At 36.9% G+C, this 25,401-nt stretch overlaps 1 protein-coding gene across 3 annotated transcripts in view; it reads right to left on the bottom strand.

Moving 5' to 3' along the window:
- The window catches only part of CDKAL1 (CDK5 regulatory subunit associated protein 1 like 1), a 376,796-nt gene that overhangs the window by 93,957 nt on the left and 257,438 nt on the right, over positions 1-25,401 (bottom strand). For all 3 annotated transcript variants that reach the window (XM_015617399.2, XM_033512031.1, XM_033512032.1), the window contains exon 12: positions 10,008-10,188. In XM_015617399.2, coding sequence (XP_015472885.1) covers positions 10,008-10,188 — 181 coding nt within the window. The remainder of the gene's footprint in view (positions 1-10,007; positions 10,189-25,401) is intronic.

Raw genomic sequence — 25,401 nt, forward strand, 5'->3', positions numbered from 1 at the left:
CAACACAAACGATTATGGTTTATTTTATTTTATGTAGAGATTCTGATTTATGGAAAACTACAGACATTTTCAAAAAACAGCATAGGATCTTCATACATAGGAACATCTGTCAACCTATCTGAAAATAATTTGTTGAAGGATACATTTTCAATTAAATCATGTGCATTGCAATTTCCTCCTTCCCGCATCCCATATATTAGCTATATAATACATACACTTCAAACTCATATATTTTACAAATATTGTTGAACTTTATTCCTCCTGGTAAATTTGAGGTATTTTAATTTATCTTATGATTAGTGCTTGTTTTTCCTGTCACTTTTTATTAGAGAGACAGGCAATCACTAGTCGTATGAAATTTAACATGGGCAGAGTGCTGGATTCTGCACCTGGGATGGGGCAACCCTGGATGTATGGACAGACTCAATAATGAGATGCTGATGCTGAGCACTACAGAAAAGTGAACCTGGGGGTCCTGGTCCATGGCAAGTTGAACAGGAGCCAGCAGTGCCCTGCAGCCAGGAGGGGCAGCCCTGACCTGGGGGACATCAGGCACAGCATCACAGCCAGGCAATGAGGGGATTGTCCCACTCTGCTCTGGGGTGGCCTCACCTCCAGTGCTGGGGGCAGTTCTGGGTGCCACAATATGAGAAGAAGACATTAAACTGTTAGAGAGTGTCCAAAGGAGGGCTGTGAGGATGGTGAAGGACATTGAGGGGAAGTGTGTGAGGAGCAGCTGAGGTCACTTGGGCTGTTCAGCCGAGAGGAGACCAAGGGGAGACCTCACTGCAGTCACAACTTCCTTGTGAGGGGAAGAGAAGGGGCAGACACTGATTTCTTCTCTGTGGTGACAATGACAGGACTTAAGGAAATGCTACTGAGCCAGGGGAGGTTTAGATTAGATATCAAGAGAAAGTTCTTCACCCAGAGGGTGTTTGGGCACTGCAACAGGCTCCCCAGGGCAGTGGTCACAGCACCAAATCTGACCAAGTACAAGATACATTTGGGCAATGCTCTCGGGCACTGGGTGATTCTTGTGATGTCCTGCACAGGACCTTGAGTTGGACTTAATTAACTTCCAACACCGGATATTCTCTAATTCTCTGGTTCTATAAATGATGCAAAATTTATTCTGAAGACTTTTACAAAGCAAGTCTTAATTTCAGAAAAAGCCCTCAGCACCTGTCCATTTTGAGGGTCCATAAATTTGGTATAGTTTGTAAAATGCTCTCACTTCAGATAGATTTTTTTTATTTGAAATTCATGTAGAAATTCAATCTATATGAGATGGATATTTCCTAAGGATGCCACTCTAACTGATTAGGAAGATTGCTTAGGTCAAAAACAATTTGTAGAACAAAATATTTAGCTGAATTCTGGCCTGGGGTATCAGACATATTTCAAATCATATTGACACTAAATCAGAAATAAAGTGATTGGTCACAAGGCATAGACTGTTTTTGAATTGTATAGTTACCGCAGTCAGTTACACAATAATATAAACCAGAATGAACTGCAAACTACATCTTCATAATGAAATGTAATTTTAAAATATCTGTGTATCTGTATCTATATAAATGTTAAGCCCAGAACATACATAAGCTCAGAACAGACCTGTCTGCAGGGCACTCCTTTCCTTTTTATGATCTGGTGAAGTATCTGTGTGCTTTACCACACACAAGCAGCCTTGAAAGCACCAAGTTGTCCAGCCTTGCAAGAAGAACAGAAAGAGAAGTGCTGGAGAGGGCACAGTGTGGTACAAACTCTGAGGAGCAATGCTCAAGTGCTTGCTGTGAGAGAGACCACACGTGTGCATACCTACAACACACAAATTCCCATGACACACAAGAACTGTTCTCACTGTTTTATTTTCATCTATTACTCAGTCCTTCACTCTACTTCCAGGTTTTCAGGAACTCCAGGTTCCAAGATTTTTAGCCCAATGACCAGAGGTGCAGCAATGAAAACAGTGGAAGACACGAGTTCGAAGCTGACCTGATCGACTCTGACAGCTTTGAGGGAGTGTACTTGCATTATCAATGACAGATTAAGTTCAAGAAAGGGTCTCCAAGAACCTACCTCAGGATATTTCAGTGTCCTTTCATTCCAAAGAATTTTGCATGGGCCACCATAAATGTTACATTATTTGCAAATGATGGGCAAGCTTAGTTGCCTCCATGATACAAATGAATTTGCTGTCTGTGTTAAGTCACAAATTATTACACCTAAACCCTATTCTCATTTGAAGAAGTCTGGAATTTTGAAAATTTTCTGTTCTGATGCCTATATCCAGTTTCAGGGAATAAGTTATTATTAATTACTACAGCTGCTGGCACTGTTTTTAGTTCTGTGCAGTCTGGCTTATAAAGTGAATTGAAATTCCAAATTAAAAAATGGATTTTAATTTTTTTCAGTTTTACACAACTTACCTAAATGTAATTCAAGCAAAAATTACAAAAAATTACAAAAAGGCACAGTTAAAACTTCTTCCGTGCTTCCTCCACTTCATTATGAGCCAATGAACAGGACAGAAGAATAAAGAGTAGATTGGAGACAGAACTATTTCCTCTCTTAAAATCAAAGGCTACCTTTTTTCTGAACGTACCTTCCATTCCTTCTATTCAGCACAGGAGTATGTGGTGTTCAAAATTCCTGCTGTTATTTCAGTTTCCTTGCAACTAAGAATCTCACAATCCCATCAGGGTGTTCAGAAAGACTCACAGCGAAGGAAGATGGGTAATGAATGCTCATGGCCACTACAAATCTTGGAGAACTACACTTTCCAAAACTATTTTTTAATACAACATATGTTCTGCACATGGCTGCAAGCATTAGTCCACAAAGTTATATGATGTTAACAGCAGCTTCATAATTCTTGCAAATTCTGTAACTATTTCTGGACTGAAGTTTAGGAAGAACTCTACCTCGTCCTTCATATTTTATTTTCCAATTATTTTTCTTAACAACATGGCCTAGATTTTCTTATATAGTCGTACTTTACTTTAAGATGCTCTAATTTTCAACTTGGATTTGTATAAAGTTTATGAGGAAGCTGCTGGTAATTTTCATTCCAGCCAGTTTTGTAAAAAATCCCCCAAAATTAAAAAAAAATAGAACACCAACTAAGCTGGTTTCCTAAATGTATTTCCAATCTCACTTTGAATTTTGACTTGTTTTCTCAAGCAATACAGTTTTGCTCCTTGAAAGCACAAGACTTCTATTCTACTCAGTGTAAGATTTAAGAGCCACAGCTCCAGGCTAGAGTAAAAATACTTTCGTTCTTTCTCAGGGGTCTGACTCTGAACTGTCCAGCTGTTACTGTAAAATTTAACTCATTCCCCAGATTCAGCTATGAGCTGATTTTTCAGCAGCTCCATAGGCAGATCATTTATAGGTCTCAAAAAGGGTTTGACCTGTTTTAAGACCTACCAGCTCAACTGCCTCCCACAACAACAAAACCAGATTTTCATTTCAGTGCCTGGTAAAATAAATAAGTGGTTTGAACTTGAGCTGATTCTAGCTCTAAAATAAAATGGTCTTTAAACATTTGTAAAATTCTGTTTAGTAGTTTTGTCTAACCACAAACCCCCTATTCACAGGTAATTACGTTCCTTTGAATTCATTGCAAAAACCCGCAGTTTTGGCTACACGCTGGATGGTGAGCACTGGGGTAGATTTACAGATACAGCATAAAAGTAGTCAGATGTTTTGGCCATCTTTAAAACAGAGCAAAAGGAGGAATCAGGCTTTCATAAGTCAATCAGTTTATATAGTTCCTGAAAAAAAAACCAATCAGTGAGGGAATAATGCAAAACTATTTCTAAGCATCTAGAAGGTAACAAGGAACTGACATTGATATGGCACTAACCAACAGACACACCAATCAAAATAAAACCCATCAAAGAATAACTGGGTTTGTTTGGTTTTGTGAGAGAATTCATAGCTATCTGTGGTTTGTACGGCTTTCTGCAGTTTTTTTCATAAAAATCATAAAGGAGCATGATGTAAATAAAACTATTAAGTAACTTGCCAGGAAATGCAAACCTGGAAGATTACAGTAGTTCAGTTACAGTGAAAAATATGAAGAATTATATATTGTTTTTTCCTTCATGGTCTACATTCCCCTTCGGCCTTCACATTTTTAATTCCCTGGTCCCAAAGTTGTCATGAAAATCTTCACTCAGGTCTTTGGTCTAGCAGAAGAGCAAAAAGCCAATAAAAGTGTAGTGCTGAAAAACAAACTGGTACAGAGGTTCAGCAGTCAAACTCGGACATCAGTCTTGGCTTCTCTTACACATGAAGAACATTCTGCACGTTACACCATGCATTACTGCATGTTCTGGGGAGGGGAGATATGTGTCAAGGGCCAAGAGCCTTTGATACACCAGAAGTAGTTATCACAGGTGCATCCAATTCCCTGGACAAGTAATACCATTTATTCACAGCACTTAACAGGGGAGCTCATGGTCAGTGACAATAGACTGGAGTAACAGTACTGCTGAATAAGTGGCACTGTTTCTTTTTCTACTTCCTTTTCTTCCACCTTATGATCTCCACAACATTCCTCTTCAATTTTAGAAGAACATCCCTACATAATCCCAATGCCACCATTAATCTGAGGCAAGAAGTATTACTGATCCTGCTGCATCTGTGAGAACTAGAAAAGATTTGGTACCTTCCTTTCTGGACATTTCAATCACAGTAACTAATCAAGTCCACCCAAAGCTGCACTCTCTCAATCTTCAAGTGCTTAACAGTGCCATTGGCTGTGTCATTTATCACAGAGTACATGAAATCCTATCAAGTTATCTAAATATATCTATATATATCTAAATCCATACTGGTCAGCAGATGAATTCTTTCCTTGCTTTAGCTCTGACCCTGGCCTCCCCAGGCACCTTCTGCACCATCACCACCCACTAAAGTCTGAAACATATGCTCAAAAGCAAGAGCAGTCCTCAATTGTCATCCTTCCTCACTGTCTGCTAAGCAGGTATCTTACCAGCCTGCTTGTGCTCCTTTCCATTAGAACTCTAAACGTGCTAAAGGTGTCCCTTGCACAAGCAATGTTATTCCATTTGCTGTCCAGCTACCTGAAGTTAAAATTGCTGAACAGAGGACAGCTATATTGTCTGATGCAGGAGTGGTTATTTTTCAGTGAGGCTGGGACACTTTGGCAACATTTGGGTAATCATGTATTTTGAAAAGGAAGAGCACATGAGTTTCCATGGAAGATTCAGCTGTTTGTGTGCAGAGATTCAGAACTACAAAACCTATGGCCATCCACCCAGCAAAGGAGGAATTAAACATCACACTGTATCTAGTGGCACTCAAGAATGCCTATTTTTAGTGCCTTGCAGAATTCTAATCAAAGAGTGATACGGTGGATCTGCAGCCACTCTGTTTTGAAAGGGTGTCATGAAACTGCTTGGAGACCTCCTAGAGGGAACTAAAAGTAAAGCAGTCTAAGAAAAATAAGTAGCCATTATAGAATAAAGGCCACAAAATTTCTGCTCCCACAGAGATGATCAAATACAACTTGTCTGGCAGACAGCACTGAGGTGTATATTGTATTATGCTGTTCTTATGGAAAAAAAAATCTCTTAGTGTATTATGTACTGCTCCTGTAATTGGGAAATATGGGAACAGATCTAAGTGATGGTTTGATTAAATGGAGTGGGATACAAGGTCTGATCACTGATATTTATTTCTCCTAATAATGGTGAGTGTACTAACAGTGTGTTAGTTTTCCAACTCTTCAGGGTGACCGAGCAGCTGCAGCAGCTGCCTCTGGCCAGCTCTGTATACTCAGCATGAGTACATGCTATGGAATATCCCTGTGGCCAGCTTGGGGCAACTGTCCCAGCTGAGCAGCCTCCCAGATTCTTGTGCCCCTCCAGCTTTCTTGCTGGCAGGGCACGAGAAGCTGAGAAGTTCTTGACTTGCTAAACATTACTTAACAACAACTAGAAATAGCATGTAGTGGTATCAACATGATTCTCATATTAAATCCAGAACACAGCACCATACCAGCTCCTAGGAAGAAAATCAACTCTATTCCAGCCAAAACCAGGACAGTTATGAAGTTTGTAAATTGGTTATTCACTTCAGTATAGCAAGCATCATGCTTAATACAACTAATACAGAGAGAAAAAATTTAATGAGACACTTCAGAGGAATTAAAGGAAATGTTCAATAGTTGACTGACAAAATTTTCTAGCTCGAAGCAATGTAATTATCTGGTGATATAAAGAAAGGGAGAAGGAAAAAGAAAGTGAATATATAATTGAAACCAAATTTCTTACACTACTGAAAATATATACAGAAAAATTAGAATCCATACTGCAGTTGATAACAGTGTAATCATGAAGCTGCAGTCACATTACTGCTCTCAAAACAGCTGCCATCTCCTGTTCTCACTAGAGATGAACCTAATTGTACCTTGTTATGATCCTTATTTTCAAAATGGCTATTTCCTCATGTAATTTCCAAGTGACAGAAGTCAAGTTGATTCTGAGATGATAATCTCCCCTAATGTTTCAGAAATTGTGATGGACTAAATAATGAGGACAGAGAAAAGACTCTTTCAAGTCCCCACATGAGTGGGGACTTGAAAAAATAAAGACCAGAGAAATTATCAAAAACATAAGGTATTACACACTCTTAATTTTAGATAATAAAATTAATAGTAATAATAATTCACACTTCAAATTATTCTGATCCTTTGCAATGCAATTAAATATGAGTTCCTATATTCCCATACCAGACACATCTGAATCATGTTCTCTTACATTGGTTATTATTAGTTTAACTAGAATCTGTAATTTGAGTTACGCAGTTACCAACAGTAACACACAAAAGCAAACACAGTAAGGAAATGGAGTAATTCAGATACATAATAACAATAATAGCAGAAATAGCAATACACAAAGTAGCATTTTATCATTAACAGACTTCAGAGTGAGAATTTTCTACCCACTAAGGAGCATCCAGACTCATCTCTGAAACAGTGCATTTAGCAGAAAGTGGATAAAATTGGGACAAAGGCAAGAAAAAAAAAATTGGGTATCATTTTAAGTTCTGGACAACAGCTTGGCTTATTTTCCAGGCACATGACTCAGCATTACTGTAATTGCTTATTAAAAAAAAAAAAAAATCATGCCTAGGTTTGTTTTAACTTTTCTCTAAACTGGAGAGAGTATTTATGGTAAGCATAATCTAATTGATGGTTATGAAATGATGAGACCATTCAGACAGATGTCTGATTCTCCATGGACATTTTTTCTCCAGGAGAAATAAGAAAGGCCTGCAGCCTTAGCTGTCTTTTCTGAATTTATGGTGGCAGAACTGTCCATCTGGATTAGTGTCATCTGCCCTTTTAGCAAAATACTGGTGCCTGTAAGGCTTTCAATGATAAATTATCTATGTGAAGGGATGATTCCACGTTGACCTACTGATTGTTTCTTCTATTAAGATAAGCTCAAATGAGGATTTTCTCCCAAAAGGCAATCCTATTTAAGATCATAATCCAACTGATACACTAAAAATATAAAAGTACTAAATATTACTATGCTTTGTATTCTAGAGATTGTCTCTAGAAGTGGTAAGGTCTTCCAAAAAAAGGTAATCTTAAAGGAACTGACATGACAAGTATGTTATTATTGCAGTTGTGATACTTGGGCAGAATCACCAAGGCCATCCTGAATCAGAGTTGCTGAAGGACTCACTAAAGTGGAGCAGTTTGCAATTAGCAAGAGATTTGTCCATTGCAGAAGTATTTAAAAGCTGAAATAACGTAGCAAATGCATTCAGTCTTCAGGAAAAGGTAACAAAGAAGAAAAGAGGAATAAAAGTTGTCATATAACTTGCTCACTGATTCAGCATCTGTTCTTAAACAGTACAGACAAAATTCTTTTCTCATAAAGAAGTGCTACCAACAGATCCACTGCAGAGGATACTGTTACGAACATCCTGTGGAAGCACCAAGCTCACAAGTTCAGACTGGTGATCTAATGCATGCTGAGACACTTGCACAGACCAGCTGTATGGCAGTGCATGTGCCATTTCTTACCCAATGCAAATGCAATAACATGAATTCATTAACATGGATAATATTTCATTAAAGGATGAAAGGGTCAGAGTGCATAATGTGGATGGCTGTGTGCTACTTCCTTTTCCTAGCAGAGAAACATAAGTTACTCTAAGCAAGGAATGACAAATTAAATGCCTGTCCATTTCTGGAAATGCAGGAAAGATCATCAGCTGCTGTCTAGAAGTAATGTGAATATAAAACATAGGAGATTAGCACAAGCTCTTCCTGCTCTGTTTGACTAGTTGCTCTTCATTTCTACTAAGAGATAAAAGAACAAAGGATCTCATAACACAGGATTTTTGAAGGACTACAGGGGGGAAAAAAAAGAAAAAAGAGAAACAAAATCTATTAATTACAGATTTTCATCAGCCCTGGATTAGAGGCCCCATCTTCTTTGAAGGTTCTAATTCACTGAAAGCAGTAAGTACTAGTGCTACAAATAAGAAGAAAGAATGTGAAACTGGGTTAAATTGACAATTACCATTTTCCAAGTAATACTTCTAACTACAGAACAGTTAATGTTCTTTTAATAATTTATCTCTTCACAGACTGTCTTCCCATAAGCCCCCAGTAAAACAGAAGTGGGTAAATTAACTAAAGCTCTCTGCACCTCCTGTGAAAATAGCATGCTTAAGAACTTGTGTATAGGAATACAAACCCAAAACACAAAGCAATGTTCTGACTTTTATACTTCATACCTTCCAAAAACTACATTTCTAAACTTTTTTTCACTTATTAAAGTATCTAAAAAGCATTCAAGAGTAAGACAAAAAATGCAACCATGTGAGTTGGTTATACTAAGGAGACCACTTCAACAGCAGGTATTTATATTTGAAAACTTACAATTACCCATTCTGAGATAGTCTATAATAAATGAACAGTCATTGCCCAAGCTGCACTACACTAAACAATAAACTGAAGAAACCAGATATAATCTCATTTTATGTCTCCAGCAGCTGACACATCCTATGGAATTCATGTATATACTGGGAGTAAACAGAGATACTTTGTTTAGCTTTCAGATATATAAGCAAAGGGATACAAGTCCCAGTACATTATTTTGACTTTGTGTTGGTGTACCAGGATACATAAATTGAAATAAATAGGTTTTTATTTAAATTGATTTACATTGCTGGCTAACTTTCATTCTTACATTGAAAGGAAATATAAATGTTATTTATGCCCATAAAAATGATAAAATAATGAGTTGAATGGAATTACTAAAGGCATCAATCTTACATACTTTCCTGTTTTGAGATTCAGTTTACAAAAATAAGAAATTCAATTTTCTTGAAATAAATCAAACCATGCCTTCTGATATGATTGCTATTATTATTGCTTATAAATAGTTATTTATATCAAGCAAGATATAGTTTGCAGCCATGTATCTTCTCTATAAAAACAGGCAGGCAGGCAGGCAGGCAGGCAGGCAGGGAGGGAGGGAGGGAGGGAGGGAGGGAGATTAGATGCAATGGCCTTTAAACTTCCAGGCTGAAGGAAGTAAATGACCAGTGCATAAGGAGAGTCTCAAGAAGAAGTAGCTTTTAAATTTAATATTTGACTATCACTGTTATTAATACTTTGCATAATTATTCACAGTAAGCTTGAGAATGCTGGAGTCCCAGAAGTCTTAAAATAGAAAAAAATACTATGTGTAATCAATCAGCTACTACTCTTGGTAGTCATTCACCCCAAACTTGATAAAAAGCAGACAAGATCTTCAGTATAACCACTGCTTTACCCTTCCTTACAATATGATCAGTCATTTACATATGAAAATACATTTAGTGGTCTAGCTAGCATCATTACCCTTACTGGACTGAAAAAATCCTTTATTTGAATGTGGCACAGCTCTGTAGAAAATGTATGTTTTCATGTACATGCTTTATTAAAGGCATCTGAAAATGGATCTCACCACTGCAGCTGGAACTTGAGGCATTTTTGCAGCTGGGGTTCCTGGACGTGGGTAGAACTGATTAATAAACAGGCTTGGAAACCTGTAAAGTTCTACAAGTTTCATAGTTTCTTGAAAATCTTCATCTGTCTCTCCTGGAAAACCACAAATTATGTCTGTAGCAATTGTTATTCCAGGCACTCTGTAAAGGAAGTAGAAAGAAATACTTAACTGAGGACATGTACTAGATGTACTTAAAAGCTAGTGGTACATATAACCATCAACTTTATCTACAGAAATTGAGACCTACAAGGATCTTGGGGAGAAAAAAAAATAACACCATTGCTTGGTAATGAGAAATAAATCTGTTGCTCAGCCAAGTGCACAAGTAATAGATACTGCAGCAAATACTGGACTAAGATTGTTAAAGAAGTGTAAAAACATCTGGATCAAACCTTCCTTCAATCAAAATTAGAGGTAATCAGCAGACCTTCCTATTTCTTGCATTCTGATTGCTTAATCCATAAAATGTAAACCTTTTGAGACTCAGTCACTAGAAAATATCAGCTATTTAATGTTTTATAATCCTGCTATTGAAGTAGAGCTGGATATCTCAAAGAGGGGACTGGCATGTTATATCACCCAGCAAATTTGAGCAAAATCAGCTTAGGAGCCAAAAATACATCTTTAGTCACAAGTTAATTTTTAACTCAGTATTCTAAAACATCAGCCTATGCCTTGCTTTAAAAGGAAAACAAAATACTTAAGTTCACAAATGAACGGGCAGTGAGTTCTCTTGTTACTTAAGCAAGGTCAACATTCCCTAAGTGTTCCCCTTGGACTGAATATGCAGAACCCTTACATACATCAGGTTAGGGAAGCACAGCTGACAGAGACAGCCCACAGACACAGAAGGATGCACAGCAGAGGGTGAAGTTAGGGGGTTTCAGTTGAAATTGTGCCACTGTCACAGTCTTGGACATGGTGGGAACATGCCATGAACACTTTCCCCAGTAGATATTGGAGCAGCTGTCAAGGCTTGCACCCAGCCTGAGCTTTGCATACAGTGGGAATAATGATTAGCATTAATCTCTGGAGAGAGGCAGAAACACAGAGTGCTCAGTGCTCCCTCCTGACACAGATGAGACTGTTTCCACAATGCAGAGTTCACCCCACACTGCCAGTAACAATGATAAACTGGAGAAAACATGACTTATGGAGAAAAGTAAGACCTCTATATAAATACTCGTGGTATCTAACTTGGAACTGGTCCTGTTTCAAGTAGGGGAAATAAATGTCTTCCAGAGGTCCCTTCCAATCTAAATAATTCTACAGCTCTTATGTAGGCTATAGGTGGAGAAAGAGCTGAGAGATTGTTTAAGGGGTGAATGGCAAAAAGACAACTGTCACAAGCGAAGCTCACACTTGAAGTTAAGAATATGTCTCCAGGACTGTCTCTAACCTAAAGAAATGGATGGAAAGCTTCTCTTCCCCTCATCCGGTTAACACAATGCAGAACTGTGAACATCAGTGCATGTAATCCATATTACATTTATAAAGCATTCAAATAGCCAAAGAAAACTATAATTACTTATTAGACAATACATCACCACAGAAAAAAAAATAATGATGTGGTTATAGTGAGTGAAGAAACTTGATTTTGAGTAACTGGAAGAAAAACTTCCCTAAAGAAAAACTTCCTGAAACAATGAGTTCTACTGGAAAAGGAAAACCTGTTGTCAAAATATCCAAAAAAGGGAAGCAGAGAATACTGTTTTTATTAATTTGATTAGATGCAATATTATACCATAGCTTATATTCACCACAACAGCCTTCAGACAAATTGTATACAGTAGTAAGTATATTCTGTGATATTTTTTTTTCCCTAAACTTTTTTTTTTCCTTCAAGTATTGGCAATGAGCTCATTCTAAAGTGAATGCCTTTCTCCTCTTTTAACATTTATTGGATGTATTGGTATTGGATATATAGGTAGCAGCACTGGAATTTATCAGATATTATTAGAACCTTCTTCCACCTTTTCCTGATGAAAAATTCCCACCAAAGAAACCAAATTCTATCAATTCCCTTTTGAGTTCATGAATTCAGACTGCATCATCTGAGCGGAGGTTAGAACATGGCATTTGAATGACAAATCAAAACCAGTATAAAACTGAACGTTTTCAAGGACTTGAACCAAGAGCCCTAAGTGGGAAACACAAGCTGGATATTGTGCAGAACAGCAGAAATCCCCGAGCTGATGGCTCAGCACCCTCAGTTACCATTGCTTAACACTGACAAACATCAAGATACGACCTTGTGCTTGATATCAAGTAACAATAAAATCCCTTATCTTTAAGGACTGAATGAAGAGAGCAGCACTGTATCCTGCAACATGACTTTGTTCATACCACAAATATCTTGCGAAGCAGTATTAAGCTCATGGAAGAAAGAGTACATTACTTTATAAACCAATGCCACCTAACATCAGCTGCCATTTCTCAGAACATGAACAGAACATTCATTACATTTGACAAACCATTATAATGAAGTTATTTTATCCATTTTAATGACACTATTGGCAACAGTCAAAGCATTTATTACCAATGGTAGTAGTAATACCATCCTTTATAAAGGCCTGGTTGTTTCTATAGCAACATGAATTATAAGGTCCAATCAAGCTAGATACAATAAAATATGCTCTTTTTCTCCATAACACCAGTTGTCATTCAGTTAAAAGGAAATTACATATTTTAAAAATTCATAAACTCTACAAATGTCTGAACTCCATTTGCTGATAAGGTGTTAATTATCTTAGTAATTAGATTTCTTCCTGGATGGAATTATTACACACAAAGAAAAGCCTGGGTACAAAAAGAGAATAAGGCCATGGTGTATTCGGCAACAGCAATTAATTACAGTTCAATCCAGTGTAACTGCCTAAAATATGACATTGCATAGTGCATTTTTATATCACTGCTGATTATATTGTTTAACAAGCAGTTTAGAAAGGGGAGAAAAGCACGAGATTTCACTCAAAATAAAATCAAAAATTATAAAAATCGAGCTCTTAAAGACTTTTCAAAGCAGTGATGAACGAAAATATGTACAATTAGTTCCACATGTGAAACATAATTTCTTAATTAAAAAAAGAGGAGAAAAAGATGTAATTATGAAAAAATATAAAACACATACACACTTGAAAATTAAAGTGACCTTTTCTCTGACAGCCTGAAAGAAAGCAGCACAAAATTCTTTATTACTTAAGATTCAGATGATGTTTAAGAATTGCTCCATCTATGAAATATGATCCAAAATCACATAAAAACAAGTTCTTGTGCATCAGCCAATACTATTATTTTTTTACACCAAATGCTGCTTATCTATTTTGAAGCAAACAAAAAAAAATACGGTGAACATCCCCTGTAACATTTATTACATGAACACATTTACAGTTAGTCTAACTATTCAGTTTCCACAAATGTTTTGTAGGAGAGAGTCACTACAACATGTTGACTCTCAATTGGGATGCTTTATAATAAAACTGTGGAATTTCAGAGAAAGACGAATCAGAGGAATAATTAATGCCTTGTATAAGATGAAACAGCCCTAATACTTGTGGTTCCTGAATATTCTCTCCCCTGTGTCCCTCTATATAAATCCCTTCCATCTGCTCAAGCAGACTGATGTTTTGCCATTCTGAACTAGACCAGCAATGCAAACCCCATCATCCTGGGCTATTCTGACCACCCAAAGAGAAGCAACTTCTTTATCTTACAGTGAAGACACATCCATTTTACTGTGATGCTGTAAGGACCAACACACCCATAAACAAGTGCTGATAGCACACGTATCCAAATCATACAGAAAGGATGAACAAGATGTGTTTGAAAGAAGAAAAGCAACATCTTACCCTCTGCCTAAAGAGGAACCAAGTCAGCCTCTGGGGTCAGAAAAAAAAGTCAGACCCAAGGAATTGTCTGATGCCTAGAAGTCAAGCCATGGATAAGTGACTTGGAAAAGAGATAAAAGTGATAAAAGCTGATGCAAATAAAACAGTAAAACCAGCCACACTCCCCCCCCACCCCATTTTCACAGAGCAATTTTTCTAAAAAAAGCAGGAGAAAAATTGTAACTATTTCTAGGATTCACTTGTTACATGGACCTTTTTATGTGGTTTTAGCTACAGAAAACATTTCCTTTAACAATAACCATTACAAACCAAATCCACACTCAGGGAAGAAATTATGTAAAGGAGCTGAAATTATCACCTTCAGCTACTCATGTGACCACTTGAAATTCTTTCACATGATCACATATTCTTCCCACTTCCATTTCAGCAATTAACACTTAAATCCAGAAATTACTTAAAGCCACCAACTCGCTCTTAAGCAAGACCAGCTACCACACCCTTACATTCCAGCAAAATACTGGATTAGAATAAATAGAAATATGAATAAAAAGAATACAGTCTTTTTATATATATGTAGTCTTACAGAATGGTATGAGAACTCCTGTGTAATCTATAGTAATTAAAGTCAAAACAAAGAATGTGATGACATAGCTACTTCTTGATTCATGAATTAGAAACTTGCATTGAAAAAAGGTTAGGGAAAACCCCAGAATTTTTATGAAAATAAAACCAGCCTACTCTGAAATGTTATTGCAGCATCATACATTATTTTATATTTTAGAATGCTTCTGCAGTATAAGCCCATTCAGAAAACATGAAATGAGGTTAATGGATGAAATAATTTGAAGGTACCTGAGTTGGTCTTTCAAGTGCATTTACAGAGCCTAACAGGCATCTCAACGTGCCGTTTTGTGTTGGAGCTGAAGGATGTGTTTCCATCTTCCCCATGACCACACACAGTCTTGCAGAAGCCCTTTTCAACCCCTCTTTCTCTTTTCTCCATGAGGCCTAGTCTTGTGGGATTTCTGACTCCAACTTAAATCACTCACCGAGGAGTCACACCAATTGGAGCTAGCACAAGAGAAACAGACTGCTCAGCTGGAAGCATTGCCTAGGAACAACAGGAAACTTCACCCTGCTTTTCTCTTGGCTATATGGAGATTAACCTGAGGATTAAGCCATGGAAAAATCCCCACACTTTGAGAAAGGAATTCAGCCTGTTTCTGTTCTGAAATCCTCCAGCACTTCTCTCTCTCTCTTTCCATGGACTCATTGTCTGGAGTTGGGGGGGACTAAACCTGAACATAATTTCTGAAGCAGGGGGTTCTCCTTCCTTTCCCATTCATGATTTGCCCTAAATCACACAAAGGATGAACAGGCATCTAATAAACAGATATCCACTGAAAATGTTTTTCTTGGTAATCTTTTCCACATGTGTTTAAAAGCAGTCCAGGATGTGTGAGTTCAAAACCTCTGTGTGAGAAAAACAAGTTCTTTTGAACCCTCATATCAATTGCTGAACTGATTTACACACGGAGTAAAACCGGAAAGTACCTTGGTTAAATGACAATAGGCACGTAATAAACACTTCTGTGTAAAGTCTTTTAAATGATAACGAAGCGACCCTTATGTCCAGATATAAACTATATTTTGGTAAGATACCTTATTAAAATGCAGCTATATATATCAAAAACATTAATATTTAAGAAAATTTATGTAGGAATTATATAGGATATAAGAAATTATCTTATTTCAAATATTTCAAAATGTTCTCTATTACTGCATAACAGAACTCCAGGTTGTCTCACAAATCAGTTCTCCTTTCCCTCAGTTTGGCTGAATTAAAGCAAAAAAGGTAACTATGTTGATACTGCATGTAAAAGTATTTAATAGCTTCATTTATAAGTCAACTCACTTAACTGTTCAGACAATGAATACTAGCAGATGCTTAAGTAAGTCATATTTTATGTGTGTAAAAGCATCATTTTAATACTTTTCTAAAAACTTATTTTTATAGCCTGGATCTTATCTCTCAGAAGTTAATGCCCAAGACACAACAAACCAGAAAAAGAAATTGTACTGCCATATTGTTTATATGCTTGCTTTGATTAAAAAATAATAAAACAGACAAATGAAAGCCAGACAAGACCACAGAGAAACCCTGAGTATTTTTTCAGAGTATTCTTGCAAATTTCCCTGAAGGAAGGTATATACATCTGGGAGAATAGTTGGCAAAGCCATTAGATCCTACTAGTTAATTTGGAGGTGGTTCATAGTGAAACACTTCAAATTTCAAAGGTAGCAGAAACTACAAAATAAGTCCAGCCTGACAACTACGGAGTCAGGGGATGTATCCTGCTTTTTGCATTCCACACCTGACAGAGCACTGGAGGCTACTCCTGGTGGTGATTCCCAAAGGAACACATTACACCTGAGCTTTGTGATCTTCAGCAGTATCCAACGGATTTGCAAGTGCAGCTTATTATGTTTGGTTTGAATTTGGAATCATTAGTGCTTTTGATGTAAGTCACCTTAAACAGGCTGGAGAATAGTATCTGTGATCAAGAAGCACAATCCAACAGCTCTCAGAATTTAACTGAGAGTGAGAACAGGTATTTTTTAATGACTGTTCTTTTCCCAACCCACCTCCTGCCCCCAGAAGAGCTCTTTCAGAAACTGGGCTGAATGACACCTGGAGGCAGCGAGCAGACCTGATTTCCAGAACTCAGCTTGAGAAAGTATAGGTGTGGAGGACTCTGTGTGAGTAGGGACTGGGCTGTCCTTGTTACCAGGGAATAGTGACCTAGATAAAAAGTATATCTCATAATTAGCATGGCTCATTGCCTGAGGTTGAAAGAGTACACATGGTTTTACTCTCTTCAAACAATTACCATGAAGGTTGCCAGAGTTCCTACTAGATACAGCCGAAATGGTTTAAAGCATTGTAGTACTTCCCATTATCACTATTCTTAAAAAAAAAGAAAAACAAACCCAAAAACCAAACCAAACAGTTAAGGCTTGAACCAACTTTATTCAACTATAAGGTGTTCCACTCTCCCCATAAACAAGAAACATTTTATAGAACTTCATTATGGATTTATAACTTCAGATCATTATTGTTTCATGATTAAAAAATGAGCGACTTAAGACAAAAAGCTCAACATCCTTAAACTTCATTTCCATTCAATCTCTAATAAATACCATCTGCTGTGTACTTTAGGGATATAATACCCGTCAAAAACTCAGCCGTATTATGAGAACCGGCACCAAGTTGATCTGAAATGCATATTTGAACAGATGTGTTTAAATTACATCTCTCCGTCTATCCACACACATAAATTCAGAATAAGCGTGTGTTGATTTAAAATGCATAAAAAAGGGATTTGGAGATGCATCAAAAGTGAACAGCATCTCAATGGATCAAGGCTCGCATTACTAAAGGTCATCCCTAAAAATAAAGTTTGAATTTATTAAGGGTTGCACCAGGGAACTGTTCTTGGGAACTGACTTAACGTTTGCTGCACTAAAGCAGCCATTGAAATTACACTAATTTTCTATGACCCTTCACTGTTTAACATTAGAGCTGTCAGGCATGGTCAGAAATAATAGGATCTCAGCCATGAGTAGCAGAGAATATGTTATACTTTTTCTCAGTCTGACACAATGCTTATCACCAATACTAAACGTCTTGGGCTCTGAGGACCCATCCACGTCTGTTTCAGTGACAGTCATTTAGCTCTTCACTCTGACACAGAAATCAGGCATATAACACAAAATGATTAGCATGCCTTTTTGGCATGATGAAACCAAATGAAAAAACTGCAAGCAGGGCTCCATTAACAAATGCTAATTAAAAAAAAAGGAAAAGAAAAAGAAGTATTTCTGAACGTGTCTTTTTGCCCATCTATAATCTACAGTCCTGCAATGTTTCAGGGATCTTGAGGATTAAGACACACTGGACCAGAGGTCCATCTAAGCCAGCAATCTACTCCTAGCAATAGGCATTAGAAGTACCCCAGGGAAGCATTTCTGATGTTGAGGCCCCCTCCCTGAACCCCTTTGTCCTTCCAACTGGGTTTTGTCAGAAAGATGTTTCTGTAACCAGTATCTTCTGATGGATTTCTTCTCCATTAACTCATCAGCAAGTCTCTCTGTAAATCTAAACCACTCCATATTAAAATCACTTGAAAGAAAAAAAGTAATTTCTCTTGAGCCTTCCATTTGCTGATTCCATTTGATTCCCCCTAATTGTTATGCTGTGAGAGACCAGTAACAACTCCATGCACCTCCTCAGTGCTCTTCATGATTTTACTGACCTCTTTTCTAGTCCCTCTGAATTAGCATCCTTCCAGACTGAAGAGTCCTTAATCTCATTTGTGTGAAGATCTGCTATACCTCTGATAATCTCTGTTAGTCTTTACGGTAACTTTGCTCACTGTAACCTATCCTTTTTGAGACAGGCGTTGACAGCATGTTGCAGTAGCAAAAAGTAATGGACCTTATACATGGTAAGGGACAAGAGAGAAATAAGTTTTAAAAACAAATAAGCTAGAAATGAAAACAAAAAGAAGGCCAAGCACATTTCAAAGACAGGCCAAAGTCAGCAAAGTGGTGGTGGTAAAGGAGAACGGAAGATGTTGTCAAGGAAGGAGCAGTAGTATGAAAAGCTGCAAGACTTTAAAAGAGAATGTAAGATTTCTGTCTGAAGAAGAACTAAGAATTGATGAAAAAAAAAGAAAAAAGTGGGGCAGATGTTTTATTCCAACGTGTTGGTTCAAGATTATTTATATTAATAATTTTTGCAGCACAGAGAAAAAGAATGGTAAGACATATGTTAAACAAAGATTTAGAAAAAAAAGTGTGCAGTTTGAAAAAGTTCCCCCTAAACAGCAAACATATTTAAAAGAGACACCATTTTTTCACATCACAATCTATACAGAGAAATTGACTGGATCTTTTTTCTGTCTTACAACTTTGTGAGAAATCATGACACGAAAAGTTTTCCAGTTGCAAACATCAACATGGAAAGGATCAAGACTCTGAAGAAAACAGCATTTAAAAACATAGGCATGATGTGCACCAAATTTTACATAACCTCTATTCCATTTTCAAAGTATCTAACGAAACACAAATTTTACCACACCAGCTGATCACTCAAAACATAGCAGCTTATTTGCTATATCCTTATCAACACAGCACTTACAGAAGGTGTTGTTATAATTAAACCTGAGAGTCACAGTTTTAACAGAGCAGCAGGCAGGTTGTCTGGGTCGAGGCTTTAGCAGCCATAAGCAGTTTTCCTGAATGTTAGCCAGAGGCATTTAAATCACAGTTCATGTACTCTGACTAAACAATGCTGCAGTTTTACACCAGACAGTTTCTGATGTTCATTCCTATACATTCTTAAATGTGAAGTTTTCAGATCCAGTATCTCTTATGTATCAAGTATCTGGTAGGTCAAAACCTTTTACTGTCTCCTCTCTAAAAATATTTATTTTTTTTTCCCTTCAAGAGAAATGCATGTACAGGAAAGAGATTGCACAGGGAACTACTACTCCTATCTGCAGAACAAAAAGCAAATTTGAATAATAATAATAATAAATGTCTCAGAATAAGTGTAGCATTTGGCTCAAAATTCCAAAAACATCCTCCCTACTCCAAAAAGACTGAAAGCTGCTATCACGTAACTTCTAAGTTTTTCATTCTTATTTCATGATCCACTGGCAAATGTGACTATATGGTCTTTACACTTCAGACCAAAGTGTGACACAAGGATTGTGACATACTCAGAAGACACCACCTATATAGCTTTAGAATTATATTTTCAGAGGTAACATTTCAGACTTACAAGCCATGCTATTTCTTTATTAAGCCAAAACCCATGAGCATAACTTCAAAGAAATCCAGTGTGCTTTACTAATTAAAGTGTGATAAGATAAAGTTAATTATATTTCAATATAATCATACTTCAATCAGCATAATGCAATATAACTTGGATCATTGGGAAACAGAGAATTTACCTTGCAAGAATAAATTTAAAGAAATTATAAAGTAAATATTTCAAAGGGCATGTATGAAAATTATTCATTCGTTCACGTAAAGTGTAATTGACAATATTCAGAATGAACTGAGCATGACTGTTAAGGTAATGAGCATCACTGGAGTGATAGTACACAACAAACACCGTCTTCAGATCACCATCTCATCCCATTCATTTCATGCTCTGATAACAATCTGAATTTAAAGAAATCACACCAGAAATAATATCCATCTTGATGAGCAAGAACCGTTCATTTGGCTAACTGGAAGGCAGCAGAATGGCTGTGAGAAGTATCTGTTTTGTTCTCAGGTACACCCAAACAGCAGGTGTGTTCAGAATACAAGACATTATAAAGGATTGGTCCATAAAAATAAAATATTATTTTATGTATCAGTTAATAAGATACAATTTAAAGCAAAATACTGTGGCTTCTCTTCCAAGTGCAGAAATGGGCTTAGTCTGCTATGTAGCTTGAGGACACTGGGCAGAAAAAGCAAAATCACCATGAAAACAGCTCCAAAATGCCCTATTTAACCTCTGAGAAGGATGGCCTCAACCAGCTAGGTTCTTACACACTTCATGTTTGTAACATTTTGGTAGCAGCTTCCTATGTCTAGAACTGCCAGTAATTTAAGAACATTTGTTTGTAACAGACAGAATCAGTTTAGAATATTGGGGTCATCAGAAGTAATTAATTCATGCATTCCTTCCGAAGTTTTGAAGGACATTCATATTCATACATGCACAGCAAGCAACACATAGAGGACATCAGAAGCAAAACCAGGAAAAGAAAAGAGTATTTTAAATGTAGACTGTTAGCTTGCCAATGACAAAGTTAAAACAATACAAAATCAATGGACACTGCTGCCTCTGGGAAGCTCTTATCCATTTCTCTCTGTTCAGTTGAGTGAACTACTTCATTTTCAGTGTGTCACCAAGTTGCAGATATCTTAATAATGACAATTAGGATAGCTTACCATATCATTATTGGTGTATATTGTCACAGTCAAAAGCTTTAAATAAAATAAAGGACAGTTAAATGTGTATAAATTCAGGAGGTGCCTTTTTTTTGAAAGGCTGTATACAGCCACAAATCTTAAGCCATTCAAGCAGTAGCTTTGCTGTCTAAGTGTAGGGTTACTAAGTGGGAAATTAAAAAAAAAAATTCAGACAAACATAAAAGGAGTAATTCATGTCAATATGAGAAGTAGTATTTCTAAATAATATTAGCAAAGCTGCTACTGAAGTCCAAATAAAATCCAGAGTTTAGAAGCCAAAGTTTAGAAACGATAATGAAACCCCAATGATTCAAACAAAAGGCTGGAAAGTGGTCACCTTAAATATTTTGGGCTTGCATGTGTCAGATGTCCTCTGTTATGCTGAGGAGCACACACCATGTAAATGTGTTTCTACATAGTAAAGAAGTGAAATAGCCAGAAAATGAAGCTTTCAAAGTTAACAAACTCATCCTGTGGAGAAATAATTAAGGCAACTTGATGTTGTGAGCAGCTACCTGATCTGACCTGCCAGTGACTGAAAGTTAAAAGAGAATTAGCACAAAATCTAAAACATGCTGTTATCACTGAAGAATCATCAAAGACAAAATTAAAAGTATGTTTTATGAAGAATTCAAAGATATGACAGCGTTCCAATTATGGCAACTAAAGCTCTGGCATCATTGAACCATTAACACTGGATAGGTAATGTATGAAAATTGTACTTAGGGAATAAGGTTTCAGGTAAATTTAATAGCTGTAGAAGATGAATAAAGATGTAACAGGGATGAGTAACTTCTTTCTCACATATGAATATATATCATTAGGTAAGAGACAGGATCAGTACCAACTGGGTTTAGCAAACCCAGTTTTAAAGCACACAAGTAATATCTGAAGATTAAGGGAAACAGATTTTCTTCAATCTTGACATGGTAAGACAGAAAGGCCTGGTACATGAGGTCCCATAAACCAAACAGAGTCTCTGAGGATCCCACAATTAGTAAATTAGACAGAACAGTTACTGTTGAAAACAAAATAAGAATCAGGATGGAGCAAGCCAACTGCTCAAAAACTAGCAGCAGTCTTGTATCAAAGAAAATTATATAAACTTCAGGAAGTCCCCAAACAGTTGGTAAAAGTCAAAAAAGCAATACTTAAGAAGGAGATGGAAGAGATCTGAAAACCTTCAAAAGCAGCATTATGAAGGGACATCAGTGATGTCCTCAGGTCCTCAGACAGGAATATTAAATCTAATAGTTCTGATAAAGGAAAAAAATGGAAAACTTTTGTCACTGAAGAGATGAGTACAGAAACAAAGACAGAGTATCTTGATAGTGAGACTGACAGAGATGGAAAAAAAAAACAACAAGCTTTTCCTGAGGTTCCCAGCATTCTAATCAGAGAATCATATTACAATTTGCAGGGGAAAAGACCTCCCCAAATGCTGACAAATTTCTGGAGTAGGCTAAAACTGCTGAATTAAATCAAATAAATAGAAAACTGGAAAATGTCTCAAAAAAATAGAATAAGGTGGTTAAAACTACTCAATTTTGAAAGCTGAACTCAAGTTCGAATTTAATAGTTACCATGAACTCCTTCTGTTAAAGCCTACTTAAATGTAATGAATAATTTAATAAAATACCCAAAGTGTAATACAGAGGGAGTAGAATACAAAAATTGAATCTAATCAATTCAGTGGAAAAGGCAGTGTGTGCATTCAGACCATATCACTGAAATCAATTTTATCAAATCACATAATGCTCCACAATAGCCTTTGGGAATCAGTTAAAGAACCTGGAAAACCTGTCAAATGCCTGCCAGGCACAACAGCACCCTTTTGGCTCTACAATACCAGCACAAAATACAAAGAATACTTAGGCAGCAAGATCCACAGGGCTGGTTCAAAAGCCAAGTTCCCAAGCTGAAATCCAATATCTAATATATATATATATATATATATATAGATAGATAGATAGATAGATAGATAGATAGATAGATAGATAGGCCTAGCACAGACACTGGCTTTTCAACCTTGAGAAAAACAGAAGTCATGGTATAAAAAGTCCGAAGAAAATGGCAAATTAGGATCATTAAGGATGGAACAGGCTGTATCTCAAACAATTTAAACTCATTCATTATGGAGAGAATATTGAGGAACTGATGCAAAACTACCATCTATGTAACAGCACTCCAAAAATCCTTATTCCACGTGAGTGGGAATCTCAGACACGTTTGAAGTAGGTAGAAAAACATGGAATAACTTCAGAAATTATTTATTGATTTAACCTTTCAGTCCATTAATGAAAAATATTTCATCCTCTGTGATCTATTGCAAGTCTTTATAATTCACAACACCTCCTTTCCTTCAGTTTCAGTGCCAGCACTAAAGTTCCAGGAATTTCAGTAGGCTGGGTTTTCTTATCAGCTGAGTAGAAGACATAGCAGTTAAGCATTTCACTAAAGGTTTTTATATGGTTTTACCTTATCAGAAAAAAAAACATTTGAAAATATTTATTATATTCAACAGTTCCCACTTTCTAGGACATTTGTATTTTTTTTTCCTAGAAGATACCCTACTTTTCAGCCTAATAGTTTAAATTTAAATGTTAGTATTTCTCCCTTTAGGGAAAAACTCAGTCTTGGAAACAGTAACGATAAAAAAATTTCTTTGGCATCTGGCTTATCATTAACAAAAAAATATCAGAGAAGAAATATTCTAAGAAGGCAAAGACCAATTATCCACCCATAGACCATTTCAGACAAGATGAGTTACCTACATGTAATCACATGGTAGTGTATGCAAGCACTGAACTATGATTTATGTGTTTTATGTCAGCAGTATCCAAATAAACATTCTTCAGGCCCACATCTTTCAGCCAGTATTTCATGTAGCACAGAAGTGGCCCAGATCTCCTCAGAGTCCACTGCTTAGAGCTAACCAAGGAACACAGCTCCATGGAAGGGCTAAATATGTAGATAGTATATGTCAAAGTGAAACCTGTTAGGGGAAAGTAAATAATCTCTCTTCCTATGGACTCCTGCAGTCATTGCAAATAATCCAAGAGTATTGAAAATCTGAAGAAAGGCACATTGTGTCTCTAGATGAACTAAGACTGAAGGAGAGCTATGGCAAATGCAGCTTTTTGCTAGGCAGGGTAGCACTTAGCAAACATGTAAGTGGTTTCAAATGTCCACTTCACATACAAAAAATACAAAGGTATGACGCAGAGAGCAGTTGTGTGAGGTTTAACTGAAGGAGCTATTAAAGAAGCAGCAGATGAACCCTATTCATGACTTCGTAACATTCATCTGCTGTGAGAGCCTGAGGTACCTGCTAACCTGCCTGAACTCTTCATCATCAGATAGAAGATCTTCAGGGATTGCTCTTTAGGACTCTTCCCTAACATACATAAGGTAAAATGCAGGCAGGATACAAAATAAGTATCTGTAAAGAAAAGCAGGAGATTTAAGCAGAAAAGCAAGACACATTGACTTTGCTAAAATAACTGAATGTTGGATGTCACCTTGGAAAAGGACTTCAGAAATACTGCATGGGCTAGCTTCCCCTTATGGAAAACAGGAACAAAAGGAGAATCAATGATGAGAGCTCAAATCCCTTTTTTCCTTCCAGCTAAAACACATGCTACCTTCACAGAGAAGGATGATACTGAACTCCCAAAAGATAAAGAAAGGCCTAAAATCCATTGTATATGTGCAAAAGTAAATAGAAAGATGTAAGATTTTAAAATCCTGTGCTCCATAATCACAGCTAATAACCCCAGAACAAATTTGTTTGGGTGATAAAGCTAACTTTGCATTAACAGTGGCAGCCCACAAGATGCAACAATGGCATCTCAGTATAACCCTGGGCTACAAGCATCTATCAAACTTGCAAAGGCCCCATTTCCCACAGCAGAAGCATTTCTTTGGGCTTGCTTCAGGTTTCAGAACTTGGCAGAAAGTTACACAAGGAGAGCCACACTTGATTGTGCCCCACCAAACCTTCAAATCTGGCTTTCTGTGGAGGCAATGTAGGTGCTACTGGAGTAGTACCCACAAGTGCTACAAGCAGAACTTGTATTGTGAGTGATTTCCCTGACAAAACAACAAACTGAATTTAGGAAGTAAATACTTGGAAGATGCCATTGTGAGTTTCTGGCTCAGGGCTCAATTATCAGAAAGGTAAGGTATTTAGATGCACTGTGGTTTTTCCCTCATAAAATCATTTTATTTTATGAAGGAAGTCCATCAGAAAATTTAAAAAAAACAGACAAAAAACAAACAACACATTCAGGCAAATAGGAGAAGCCACATTTATACCAAGTCATTAAATACATTCTTGCTTCAAGGGGGAAAAAAACCCCAGCAAACCAGAGGATAAACCTCAGGATTGAAGTTTAAAATGAAAGGACAAACTAAAACCAAGAATTCATCAAGAGTATTAGAAGAGGATTTAACTTGAATGTGAA

The sequence above is a fragment of the Parus major genome, chromosome 2, assembly GCF_001522545.3.
Source record: "Parus major isolate Abel chromosome 2, Parus_major1.1, whole genome shotgun sequence".
NCBI lineage: Eukaryota > Metazoa > Chordata > Aves > Passeriformes > Paridae > Parus > Parus major.